We start from the raw sequence: 12,551 nt of genomic DNA, 5'->3' as shown, positions 1-12,551 counted from the left end.
AGCTAGATTGTAAAAGCAACATTTTCTAAACCTCGTTTCTCCGTGGCACAGCCAACATTCGTCGTTATTGTTCTCAAGTATCTTACCAACGAGTATCTTACAATTACAAAACTAATTCACTCCCAGTTCACCAGTCTCTTCTCGCTACGATATCGTAAATAATTCTACAAACGATTCAATTTCGCGTTAGAACGATCCGCAGCGAGGATTCAAAGTATGTACTGGAAATCGTTGCGTGAAACGATACGTTTGAAAACGACTCGATTCGTTTCTACATTCTCCCCTTCGTTAACGAATATATTTAAAAAACGTTCGTCCAGCGTTACCGTGCGATAAAGTCGTTAAAAGTATTACCGATTATATTAATAAACCAAGGAAGACCCAGAAGTAGAGCCGATGGGTCTCCTCGACGGTATGTATCGACCATTCTATCCTTGTGTCCACTTATGTAAGTTAACAGTAGCGTATTTCTTTCGTCTTTGATGTTCGCTCGATTCTCCTTGGTCGGTCAGAGACGCGATTTCCTAACAGGAGCGCAGTTTCCGTATCGGCCGGGCGAAAACGAGAACCTCTTAACGATTGGTCGTATGGGCGCCATTTCGGGACGCTTTAATTCGAATCACGCTCACGGGCGATACTTATTCTCGGTTTGTAAAATTTCCAGCCGTCTGCGTGGTCTGTTCCCCCGGATCGTTATTCAAGTTTCGAGGAACAGCTGTGCTCCTCAAAGGGGGCCCCACGCCTCTTTTCTTACTGGGTTATGCCACGTACCCGGCCCGAACTGGCCTTTGGGTGAGTCCAGGCCCCGGAAGGCCTGTGAATCTCGCGCGTTGCTTTTTAAAGAACCGTGCCCCGCACATGTTGCTCAACCCGTCTCCCTTTTCCTTCTCGATCGCCACAACGGAACGTTTCTCTCTCGCCTTCCCAAACGCGACCAATCAATCCAGAGAATACCTAACCTACGGTTTATGCAACCCGTGACTTTATCGGGTTTCGACGACGGTGATCGACCGACTGTTTCGCGTATCGCGAATTCTACCAGGTGTCTCGTAAAACGCGACCTGGAACTTCAACACGATCGACTCTACCTGACAAAATTAACGAACAGACCTTTTTTACACGATGCTAGATCATTTTCTGTAAGTTTGGGTAACGTTTCTTTAGCGAATGATACAATAGTAGCGAGAACGACGGATAGACGATCGAAGGAATGGTTTAAATTTATTTAAATATCGCAAATGAAAATTATCGATGCAAAATCGATGCAGGAATCTCTATTGTTTGCACTGTTAGTCGCGTGTCGTTGCTTTCGGTCATCACGAGCGAGAAATATATTTTTAATTCGCATTTCAAATTGTCTCGACGCGATTATCGATAAGTGATTATTCAATATTCGCGAATACTTTTTACCATACTGTGTGTAGATTTTTTTTTTTCTTTTTTTTGCAATATCGTCGAAGGACGAACAACGTACCCAACACGAGAACAACGATACCGGGGAAACAAGGTTAGGCACGATAGAAGTTCGCCGGAACTTTTATTTATTGCACATCGTAGTTTCGTTCTCGAAGTTATGTCTACATTTTGCGAGACATCCCGTAATCGGTAAGTTCGCCTCATCACGATGACAATTTGATGCACGAAAGCTGCTGAATAACCGTGAAAAATTCAATACGGTCGACCGTACGGGAAACTTGTTCGAATTTCTCCGCGAGTGATTCCAAGTGTTCGATGAAAATTCAATTTTCCGGAAAATCGAACGTTGAAATGTTACGACAGAAGCGAATGCTTCGACTGATCGTTGGCGAGTCGAAATGAACATAATCCAAGGACTGTTTGAAAAGCGTAACGAGTATTTCAATTGATCCAAAGTGTTCGATGAAAATTGAATTTTCCGGAAAATCGAACATTGAAATGTTACGACAGAAGCGAATGCTTCGACGGATCGTTGGCGAGTGGAAATGAACATAATTCAACGACTGTTTGAAAAGCGTAATGAATATTTGAATTAATCCAGTACTTTCTCCCATAGGTTGGTGTTTTGGAGTTAACCTTCTGTAACGCGAGGACATCGCAACGAGACTTTCTACGCTCGAATCAATTCGAAACGCAATTCGAAATTTTCGCGGTACACGCGCCGTGTATTTCGTTTCTCTTTGCGTTCAATTTTCTTCCATTCGGTGTTACGTAAGTTTATTCTCGATCTGTTGGTGCCCGGAGCCACGTGGATTGCCGGTAATCCCCCATTTGCCGGAAACCAAATCCGTCTTGGAAATAGAACGACAGTTGCTTCTGTTGACTCTCTAAAATTACTCGAACGTAAAGGACCAAGAGGCGCGAAGAATTTATCGCGATCGACACACCACGTTCTGTGCCATTGGCAAGCGAGCAGCAACGCTCCTAATGCGAGGCATAACTTTCCTCGAGAAGTCAAGGATGTTCCCTCGATTCGATACCGAAGTGTGACGCGCGAGAAGGAAAACGAAACTATAAAAAAATCTAGCGCAACCACTTTCCTCTTGTAATCGTCAAGAACGAAGCAACAAATAGTCGGTGGAAAAGCGAATGTAAAAAAAAAATATATATATATATATATATATATGCGAGTACAGAAGTGATTGTAAAAAGATTGTTACGAGATGGGCGAGAGGAAAACGCATTAAGAGAAGCGTACAAGAAAGACTTGCAAGCTGGTAAAGCGACGACAAAGTTATCGTTAATTACAACAGTTCACACGCAGGTGTGGAAAGCTCGATTTTCAATATTTTTCATACGATACACGGATATCATTTCTGTGACTCTCTATCGCACGATGCAACTATAATAATTGCGAACTCGATAGAAACAGATCCTGGTAAATTTACCGTGAAAGTTTTACAAACCTTGCGATTTCTCGCGACTTATCGTTCAGTTTGGGAATTAATTCATAGGCGTATAAATAATTACGAAACAATTTCTATGTTGTAAAATAAATTACCATTTACTCAAAAGAAAATTTCACCTATGTGAACTTATCGAAGACATTTCTAGTCAGAAGACTATTATTCCCGATCGTAAAAGGAGCTAAATTCTTCCCACGGAATCGAATGAAAATTAACGAACCAAATATACATATTAAGTCTTTCGTTACGGGCGCCCTTCGTCGAGTTTTCTAAACTTTTACCCCAAGTCTCGTTATTCACCCACGACTTTCAAAAATTCTGCACAATGCACAGTTTTTCCATAGTCAAAGCTGGATGATACTTTGCACTCTCTCTTCTCATTGCAATACAAAGTTACAAACACCCATTCCATACATTCTGGACGTATTTGACCCAAAGACCTTGAGCGTACACTCGAACGAAATTTCTCGTCCATTTTCCAGAACCATGAGGTACAATGATCAATTCCTCGTGTGTCTTTCAACCCATAGAGTCTTTACAATACTCAAACCTACATACTCCTATACTTCTTCGATCCTCTCGTTCTAACAGTTACGTAATTTTTCTCTCGCTTCTCGAAACGATGAGATCCAAAATATAGTTCCTCGGGTCTCTTTCGACCCTTACACCTGATACCAATCAAAGCTCTCTCTTGTGTACCCTCCTCTCGATAAAAACTTACAATCATTCGGTACACGTGTTATTCAAATTGCAAAGAACTCGTTTCACGTTCATCTCTGAAAACCCCAAGATCGAAAATACCATCTCTCCTTATTCGATCATCCGCGATCTAATTCTCGTAACCTGAAGAATTTCCAAAGTTACCCTATCCTGATAAACAACCCCCGAAAATGAGCTACGAACGAACGCGGAAAAAATTCACGAGGACCGAGGAGGATGATGTTTCGGAACGTTGAGGCGTCTCGACGCGGATGGACGCGTCTCTCGTCCATTGTGTTGGTACGCGCGCAGACGTTCGCGATGGAGTCTTGATATTCAAGGTCAGCGTCGTCGTTAACACTCGAGGTAGTAACACGCGGCTCCCTGGCCTGAATTACTTGATGGCCGCAAAACTGCTCGCCGCGCCATCCTCCTCCCCTGGGCGTCTCGTTCTTTCTCTGTCCGTCGGAACGTTGCGCATTTTCCCCGTTTGCATTCGAGACGGTACCCTCCGGTGTGTTCCCGAAGCGTAGGTGAGCGACAACCGCGCTGCAGTATTATGCAACCGCGACCGGGGACAGGGAAATTCGAATGCGCTTGCACGTACGCGCCACAGCGAGCGTTCCGACGCCGTTCCACGGACGACGACGACGACGACGACGACGACGACGACGACGAGGAGGAGGACGTCGAGGACGCATCCAACCTCCCTCTTTCACGACTTTCAACACCTTTCACCCGTTCGATCGAAACGCACGGCCACCCTCCTTGACTCGCTGATTTCGGACCCTGTTGCGTCTACCAAGAACGTTTATACGCTCGTTGTGGAAGCTGGAACGTTTGTACGCTCGTTGTGGACGCTAGAACGTTTACACGTTCGTTTTGTGCTCTAGATATAGAAGCTAGAATGTGTATACATTGGTTGTATGCTCTAGAAAGTTTATACGCTCGTTGTAGATGTTAAAACGTTTATACGTTCGTTGTAGATGTTAAAACGTTTATACGTTCGTTGTAGAAGCTAGAATGTTTATATGTTGGTTGTACGCTCTAGAACGTTTATACGTTCGTTGTACGCTCTAGTTATAGACGCTAAAATGTTTATACGTTGGTTGTACGCTCTAGAACGTTTATACGCTCGTTGTAGATGCTAAAACGTTTACACGTTCGTTGTAGTAGCTAGAATGTTTATACGTTCGTTTTGTGTATCTAGTTATAGAAGCTAGAATGTTTATATATTGGTTGTACGCACTAGAACGTTTATACGCTCGTTGTAGAAACTAGAATGTTTATACGTTCGTTTTGTACTCTAGTTATAGAAGCTAGAATGTTTATACGTTGGTTGTACGCTCTAGAACGTTTATACGCTCGTTGTAGATGCTAAAACATTTACACGTTCGTTGTAGAAGCTAAAATGTTTATACGTTGGTTGTACGCTCTAGAACGTTTATACGCTCGTTGTAGATGCTAAAACATTTACACGTTCGTTGTAGAAGCTAAAATGTTTATACGTTGGTTGTACGCTCTAGAACGTTTATACGCTCGTTGTAGATGCTAAAACGTTTACACGTTCGTTGTAGAAGCTAGAATGTTTATACGTTCGTTTTGTGCTTTAGTTATATACGCTAAATATATACGCTAAAATGTTATTACGTTGGTTGTACGCTCTAGAACGTTTATACGCTCGTTGTAGAAACTAGAACGTTTGTATGCTCGTTGTACGCTCTAGTTATAGATGCTAAAATGTTTATACGCTCGTTGTAGACGCTAGAATGTTTATACCTTCGTTGTACGCTCTAGTTATAGACACTAAAATGTTTATACCTTCGTTGTACGCTCTAGTTATAGACACTAAAATGTTTATACGTTCGTTGTACGCTCTAGTTATAGACGCTAAAATGTTTATACGTTGGTTGTACGCTCTAGAACGTTTATACAATCGTTGTAGAAACTGGAACGTTTGTACGTTCGTTGTAGAAACTAGAGCGTTTATACGCTCCTTGTAGACGCTAGAACGTTTACACGTTCGTTGTAGACGCTAGAATGTTTATACATTCGTTGTACGCTCTAGAACGTTCATAGGCTCGAGTAGTTTCTTAGGTCCGTTTCATAAGTCGATTTATGATTTCCTTTCTATGTAGGTTCAACACTTTGTTTACGTTCATGTGTAAGTTTAACAAAGAACGTTTACACGCTCGTTATACGCCGCTAGAACGTTCATAGGCTCGAGTAGTTTCTTAGGTCCGTTTCATAAGTCGATTTATGATTTCTTTTCTATGTAGGTTCAACACTTTGTTTACGTTCATGTGTAAGTTTAACAAAGAACGTTTACACGCTCATTGTACGCGCTAGAATATTTATACGCTCGTAGACTCGAGTAGTTCCTTAAATCCGTTTCATAAGACGATTTATGATTTTTTCTGTGCAGGTTCAACACCATGTTTACGTTCAAGGATAAGCTCTACTCTATATATGAATAATAAAAGTGTACACGAGAGATCCAGTTTATATAACAGATGATCGAATTATTACGAAAATGCCTTTCAAACGATACTGCGTTTCTTTATTAAAGAATGTATTATTGTATTTATAACGTCAATTTACAACTATTTTAAAACGTTTACAATAAATATTCATATATATACGAAATGAAAAAAGTGACCTGACAAAATTTTGCTATCCTGTCGTGTTCGACGTGAAATTCGAACCACCGACAAGAATAACGAATCTTTCAAGGGTGAAAATGATACTGTACCCGAGGAAATCATTTTCAAACCATCTAAAACGAAAATTTCTACTATTTTCTTCGAACGAAATCTATTATACAAAAATAAAAGCCAAAGAACGTTTACAAAATTCCTTAATACATTCCCTGGGAAATTATAGAATATGTATCGATCGAGTAAATCGAGCATCCGCGTCAAGATTGATTCGCGAGTTAACCGAATGTTTTCACCATCTTTCAACAAATTGTACACGCTCCTTTTGCCTCTCTGCTTTTGTTCCACCTTAATACACTTCGACCAATCGTTCGCGATCCAAACTACTCCAAATTTCTCGCTCGATCCGGCATACATTCGGTCGTTCTCATAAACATCGTATAGTTTATCCGTATCTTATTATTTTAGTATTTAAGTCCAAATCGGACTTATCTTATCACACAGTGCGGTATTACATAATAGTCGTAAAAGATTCCTCTGTAAACATACGTATAATCGCAATCTTATATGGAAATATACCTGGGGTTACAACAACATCGTGCACCAATTGTCGTGAAATTCAATGTCGACTCGGTCACTAGTCTCGTCACGATAAACCGTCTGTTACACGGGGCACAATATCGAGTTCACCTTGACACAGGACCGCGAAAGATTAAAGTGTTCGTCGTTCGGTGTTGTACTCGTTTCATCGGCCGATACTTCGATTATTATTTTCAACGGCGAATTTACAACGTCGAGAGTAGCGACGTGAACTCGTTCAACGTACTCGCGTTAAAACAATTTGCGTTTACGCCTCCGCGCGCAATAAACGCCATATGCGCCTCGCTCGTTCGACGTTCGTGCCTGTATAGACGCGCCATTTTTTTCCCCCGTGATCGTACGCGTTTTTTCCGTACTCTCCCAATTGGAAACAACCAAGACGTGTCTACGCGCGTAGAGAAAAAAAATTGGAGATCTGCATCCACCCTTAACGCGTTGACCACCGAGCCAGTTTTCTATACTTAACTAAACTTAAGACGGATGACGAAACGGTGCTGAGTGGACGCGGGTCGGTCGTGATCAGTAGCACAATTTTTCTAATACGTTCTTCAAAACTTACTTTTATACAGAAATTTGAGTGGTTTTATTTATCTATTAGCTATGTTCAAAGTGAATACTGATCACATCCGAGCATAGATCTCACGAGACTCGGAGGAAGGTTAACACGAGAACTACCGATAGATTTCTGTATGTTAAAGTGTTGCTTATACGTGTCTAAGGAAAATTGATGATCGAGGAAAAAGAGGAACTTATTAAATTGATTGTATCCGTAGAATAGAAAGAATTATAACGTCTTTTGAAAATATGAAATTTAAAGTAAATTTCTTTGCAAAAGTAGTCGAAAGCAGTTATTTCGACTGGTTGGTAAATCTAGTTAAGGGTGTCTATGGTATTTGTTCAAACCGTGACGTAAGAAATAGAAATATTCGTTAATTTGTCGATGAACTTGTTATTTTATAATATTACCGACGAGAGTGGTGCTATTTAAAAGTTTATAAAAGTTTACAAGCATTAGAGTTCGCGTCTCTAAAGATTCGTTGTAGCTTTGGGTCGTCGGTCACCAGTGACCACCGTGACGTTCGACGTGTTAACGAATCGGATTGCGTCTCTGAACACACGGTAGAGCGACAAATCCGACCAAAGAATAAAAAAAGATGTCGAATTTCGTCCAATCCGGACACGACGCACGGATTATCCCTCGTTCCTTTTTTTGTCACGTTAATCGGTTAAATTCGTCGCTGTACGAGACGTTCGGCTACAACGCAGCCTGAGAAACAAAATGGCGGCCGATCGAAGGAACGTTTACTCTTAAACAGAATTTTTTCGATTTAATCCGTCGCGCGATACACGAACATCGCCTGCGTCTCAAAAAAGAAACAAAGAATACGGAATCTACGGTTATATTTAAATTAAACAAAATTCTTCTTTGTCTCTTATCTTTTCTTAGTCGGTCGAATCGAAGAACGATTTCGTCGTTAGACGACACCAATTAACTCCGATGCAGTCGAGCGACTTTTCCTTGGGCGCGTTCTAACCGAACGAACAAATCGCATCGAGATGAAAAAAGAAAGAAAACGATAAAATAATCAAAGAAAAAGAAAAGAAAAAGTCAAATTTAATCCAATTGAGATTTTTTTTCATTATTTGCCTCTTCTTCGTCGATCAAATTCGTCGCCGCGTAACGTCAACGCGAAACACAGTCTTATTTATCCAACAAACAACTGCAAACGATAAAGACAGACCTACGAACAAAAATGGATGTACGATCGATGTGGAAAAAATGGCGCGTCTCCATTGACCCTTACGACGATCGAGAAAAGTAGGAACCGTTCAGCGCTTCGCGTCTAAAAGAAAAAAATAAAGGAAACAATCGTCGACCATTGGATAATCTCTGACGCAACGGAGATTCTCGCTCGAGTGTATTCCCGAAGCTGAGTTTTCAACACCCCCCGCATCCCCCCTCCCACCCTCCCTACCGCCCCACGCGCGCAAGCAAGAGCTCGCCTCGCGGATTGATCGGTTAATTAAAGAGAGATTATCGAGGAGCGGGATTAACACGCAAGCTACGGGAACGACACGGTCAAATTACACGTTCGACGTCGCAAAACTAAATATTTATCCGCACGAAAGGACACGGCGTGTGTTCGCGCGCGCCACGAGAGAGCTTCGGCACGGACCGCGAGCATAATGCAACACCGCTTCCCGATGTGGAACGAATAAACGCTTTACCGCATTCCGATCGCAATTTCGCGGATTCTTCGAGCACACCGCCGTTTATCCGCGTTTCGAGCTGTTTGCGCTTACGAAGCAAAACCTTGACTCAATTACGGCCGCGTGTTGCCGAATCGGAAAGAAAAACAACCACGGGACACGCGTCCCCCCGAAACGTGCGATCGTCCTTGGACCGGGGCTCGCGAAAACCAAAATTCACCATTTACCGTACGCGTGAAAGAGTATGTTCAATTATTAACGAATATTGAAAATGTTCACGCGGCGCACGGTTCGTCGCCGTGTTGTTGGTACGCGTTGCCCCCCGGCGGTTAAGATTTCAGTGGCCACCCCTGCGCGGAATTTGTAAACGCGCCTCAAGTGAATCTCATGCAAATTTCGAGCAACGGTAAATATCTACCGTGGAACAGAACATACAGCCCATGAATCATTAAACATTTGACGTTTTCGTATTTAAAATGCGCGAAATGGAATTCGAGCGTTGTGTGTTCCAGCTCGGAGGGTAACGCGATTCGTTAATAGTATCTCTTTCCTGGTTATATAAATCGTTGCAGCGATTTTTAGAATTTAACGAAGTTCCAGTTGAAACTGTACATTGTTCCGCGAGAGTGTCCTCCGTCTAAGATTGTTTCAAAGTGACCTAAATTCTACAGAAAGGTGAAACGTTCTCGTATTCGATACACTCGTGTACGAATTTTGCGTAGGAATTTATTCGCGACGTTTATTCGATCATCGTTGAAACGTGATATCTTTCGTTCGTTGTTCGAAATTTTTATCCGGAGAAGAATTTTTGGGCACCGGTGCAGCATAGGATTTGTAACAGTAGAGGAATACTCCACCGAGTACGATCGTTTATACGTGTCTGGCAAACAAACTGCCGTTTCAATTACATTCCGTGCAATATCTTCGGTTAACGTACGTTTCTAGAACGTTGAAGACTTTGTACGTCACCGATGAAACGTCAAAGATAGTACGGCTGTTTGTATACTGAATCAACCATCAACCGATACGTCCAGTAACATATGGAAAGGGAAATTTCACGCTCAAGCCGCACAACCGTAAGTTTCTGGCAAAATTTTATGCACCGAACGAATCAAATTGGTGTCCAACACGTTCGAAGACTCGGTGAGGGGAAAAAACTAACGATAAGCAACGACCCATGCAAAATCCGTGCAGATATTTTTCCATTTTTTCCCCAGTCGGTGAGATTTCTTTTCTTTTTCTTTTTTCTTTTTATTCGACGTACATCTCTGCAGCCGATACGTGCGAGTCAAAATGTTGCATGCACTGTGCTTGGCTTTAACGCCGATATTTTGACGAAAGGCACGCCCCTTCGACGACTTTACTTTCGAATCTCGTCAAAGAGGTTAGGATACATCAACGTCTGGTGCAAGAATCGGTAATCGTGGCGATTTTCTGGGGCTATCGCACGACCATGCTCGTGCCTAATTTTCAATAAACAAATCCTATACAAAACGTAAAGTTTCACGAGACCGAGAAGAGCAGATGGTGGCCAAACATAACCTCTACGAAACCACGAAGTCACCGTCTCCCGACAAAGCACACGAAGACTACTCCTAATTATCAACTACGAGATAGCATCGAAGCGATAAAAAACAACGGAAAAAACAACCAGACCGATAAAGCCGTGTTTCGCGATTCGAAATCCGCCAACTACTATCGAAAGATGATTCATCTATTTTCGCGTCGTGCCAATGCGAAAAGTAACTCGAGTCTCGACAAATTATTCGGATCGGACTATTTCTACGAGGGAACGGGAAAAGCGGGCTTTTCGAACAGATACTGGAGCAGTGTGGAAGTCGATCTAACAAGCTAACTGCCTTGTCAGTCCTCTTATTACGTAATGTCGTTGTCAAACCATACGGATACATCGTAGCGATGCAGTCGAGCGAGTCAAGATCGCGAAAAGGGCACTTGTAATGGTTTTAAATTGAACCGCGTTTAATTTTTTTGTTAACCATGCTCGAGCAACGGAGAAAAAGTGTGGAGCAGTAACCAGCTGCTAACGAGCCAACGTGGCCTCGTATGCGTTCGTTCTAGGATCTTTTCGTACCGATTTCGACGACGCCGTAACACTTATCTTGGTTCGAATAATAACGTTCGTGGCAATTTCAGAAAGCAGGCACGGTAATTCCCCTCGATGGCTACGGTAACGAAATTCCACACGAAATATGGCGAGCGAGTTGACGATCGGGTATCTCTTTCCTTGGCACGACATTACGACACACGTACGCACACACACGACCGATTCGTGACGACGTGCAGAGGCGCGCACATACACACCTATACACACGCGGGGCCACAAGCTCGCGATCCTAGCCTATACATAAGGAAAAAAGAGACCGATACGAACCGCCTTGAAATGAGAATAGGATTTACTCACCCGATTCCTTAGGAAGTCCTCGATGGCACGTTGCGCCGAGTCGGTGAGCTTCACAAAGATCAGGGACTTGTTTTCGTGAAAATTACTGTGCGACGACAAACCATACTGGACATCTGCCACCAGCGCCGCCATTTCTCTGTCTCTCAGCAGCGGGTTCTCTCTCGCACACGTCCCCCTCGTAAAAGCGCACACAGCTGACGACGTCCTTGTTGGTTAAACGAAGCACTTTTTTTTTACCTTTACTTTTTACCCCACGATACGAAACGGCGCATACTACGTTGGCGAAAAAACACTTGCCGCGGCGATATTTTCACCCGTGGAACAAAACGAGTAAAGACGGAGAGAGAAACAGAAGGGAAGAGTAAAAAAGAAGTTAGAGAGACAGAGAAAGACATACAACCCCCCCCGAAATAGAGGATTCTCTCACACTGCCCCGCAGCTCTGGCACACACGCGTCTTCTCTCGTTTCTCGACGTATATTTTCCTTTTTTTTCACGCTCTCCACCTTCGCCACTTCTTTACGCGGTTCGTTCTCCTCGTCACGCTTCGAAAGTGGTAGCACCCGCGCGTAAACCACCCTCTCGCACGTTCCTGGTTCTCGTTTCCTCTCAACCGTCACATATTAGCGCGCCGACACGTCTCATTTCAGATTTTCTCGCGATTGGGTACGTTGGGGAGAGAGCAGCGCCCGTCGTTTCGCCGTAAGGAACTACACAACTACACTTTCGAACGACCACCTGGTAGGCGGGGCTTACGGGAGAACCGTCGACCAATCCCGATCCGTGTTGAGATAGCGTGCGACTGTCGACCCTACTGTCCTCATGCGGTCGCAGTCAACGATCGACTGATATTGCTTGCTCGTACCGTCTGGTTTCTCGTGTACTCCTGCTGCCATCTGATTGCCGACTCCCGTAACACTTGCGTGCAATAATACTTTCGAAAAATAATAAAATGACCTCATCCACAAAATATGACGACTTTGTACATACGACACACTATATGCATACATATATTGCATGTAAAAATTATGTCATGAAATAAACAACTATTTGTCTCCTCATTTTTCTTTAGTTATTTTAA

At 42.9% G+C, this 12,551-nt stretch overlaps 2 protein-coding genes across 2 annotated transcripts in view; one reads left to right on the top strand and one right to left on the bottom strand.

Annotated features, from left to right (window-relative positions):
- Su(tpl) (Suppressor of Triplolethal) overlaps positions 1 to 12,299 on the bottom strand; it is a 252,523-nt gene extending 240,224 nt beyond the window's left edge. The window contains exon 1 of the mRNA XM_076323465.1: positions 11,472 to 12,299. Coding sequence (XP_076179580.1) covers positions 11,472 to 11,603 — 132 coding nt within the window. The 5' untranslated portion in view covers positions 11,604 to 12,299. The remainder of the gene's footprint in view (positions 1 to 11,471) is intronic.
- On the top strand, positions 10,020 to 12,449 carry LOC143152879 (uncharacterized). The gene is made up of 2 exons (XM_076323468.1): positions 10,020 to 10,125; positions 12,121 to 12,449. The coding sequence occupies exons 1-2, from the start codon at positions 10,090 to 10,092 to the stop codon at positions 12,400 to 12,402; spliced, it is 318 nt and encodes a 105-aa protein (XP_076179583.1). The 5' UTR covers positions 10,020 to 10,089; the 3' UTR covers positions 12,403 to 12,449.
- Positions 12,450 to 12,551: the final 102 nt, after the last annotated feature.

This window comes from Ptiloglossa arizonensis, chromosome 11 (genome assembly GCF_051014685.1).
Source record: "Ptiloglossa arizonensis isolate GNS036 chromosome 11, iyPtiAriz1_principal, whole genome shotgun sequence".
Lineage (NCBI taxonomy): Eukaryota > Metazoa > Arthropoda > Insecta > Hymenoptera > Colletidae > Ptiloglossa > Ptiloglossa arizonensis.
The sequence above is the reverse complement of the archived record's forward strand: the minus strand, read 5'-3'. Positions and strand labels throughout refer to the sequence as shown.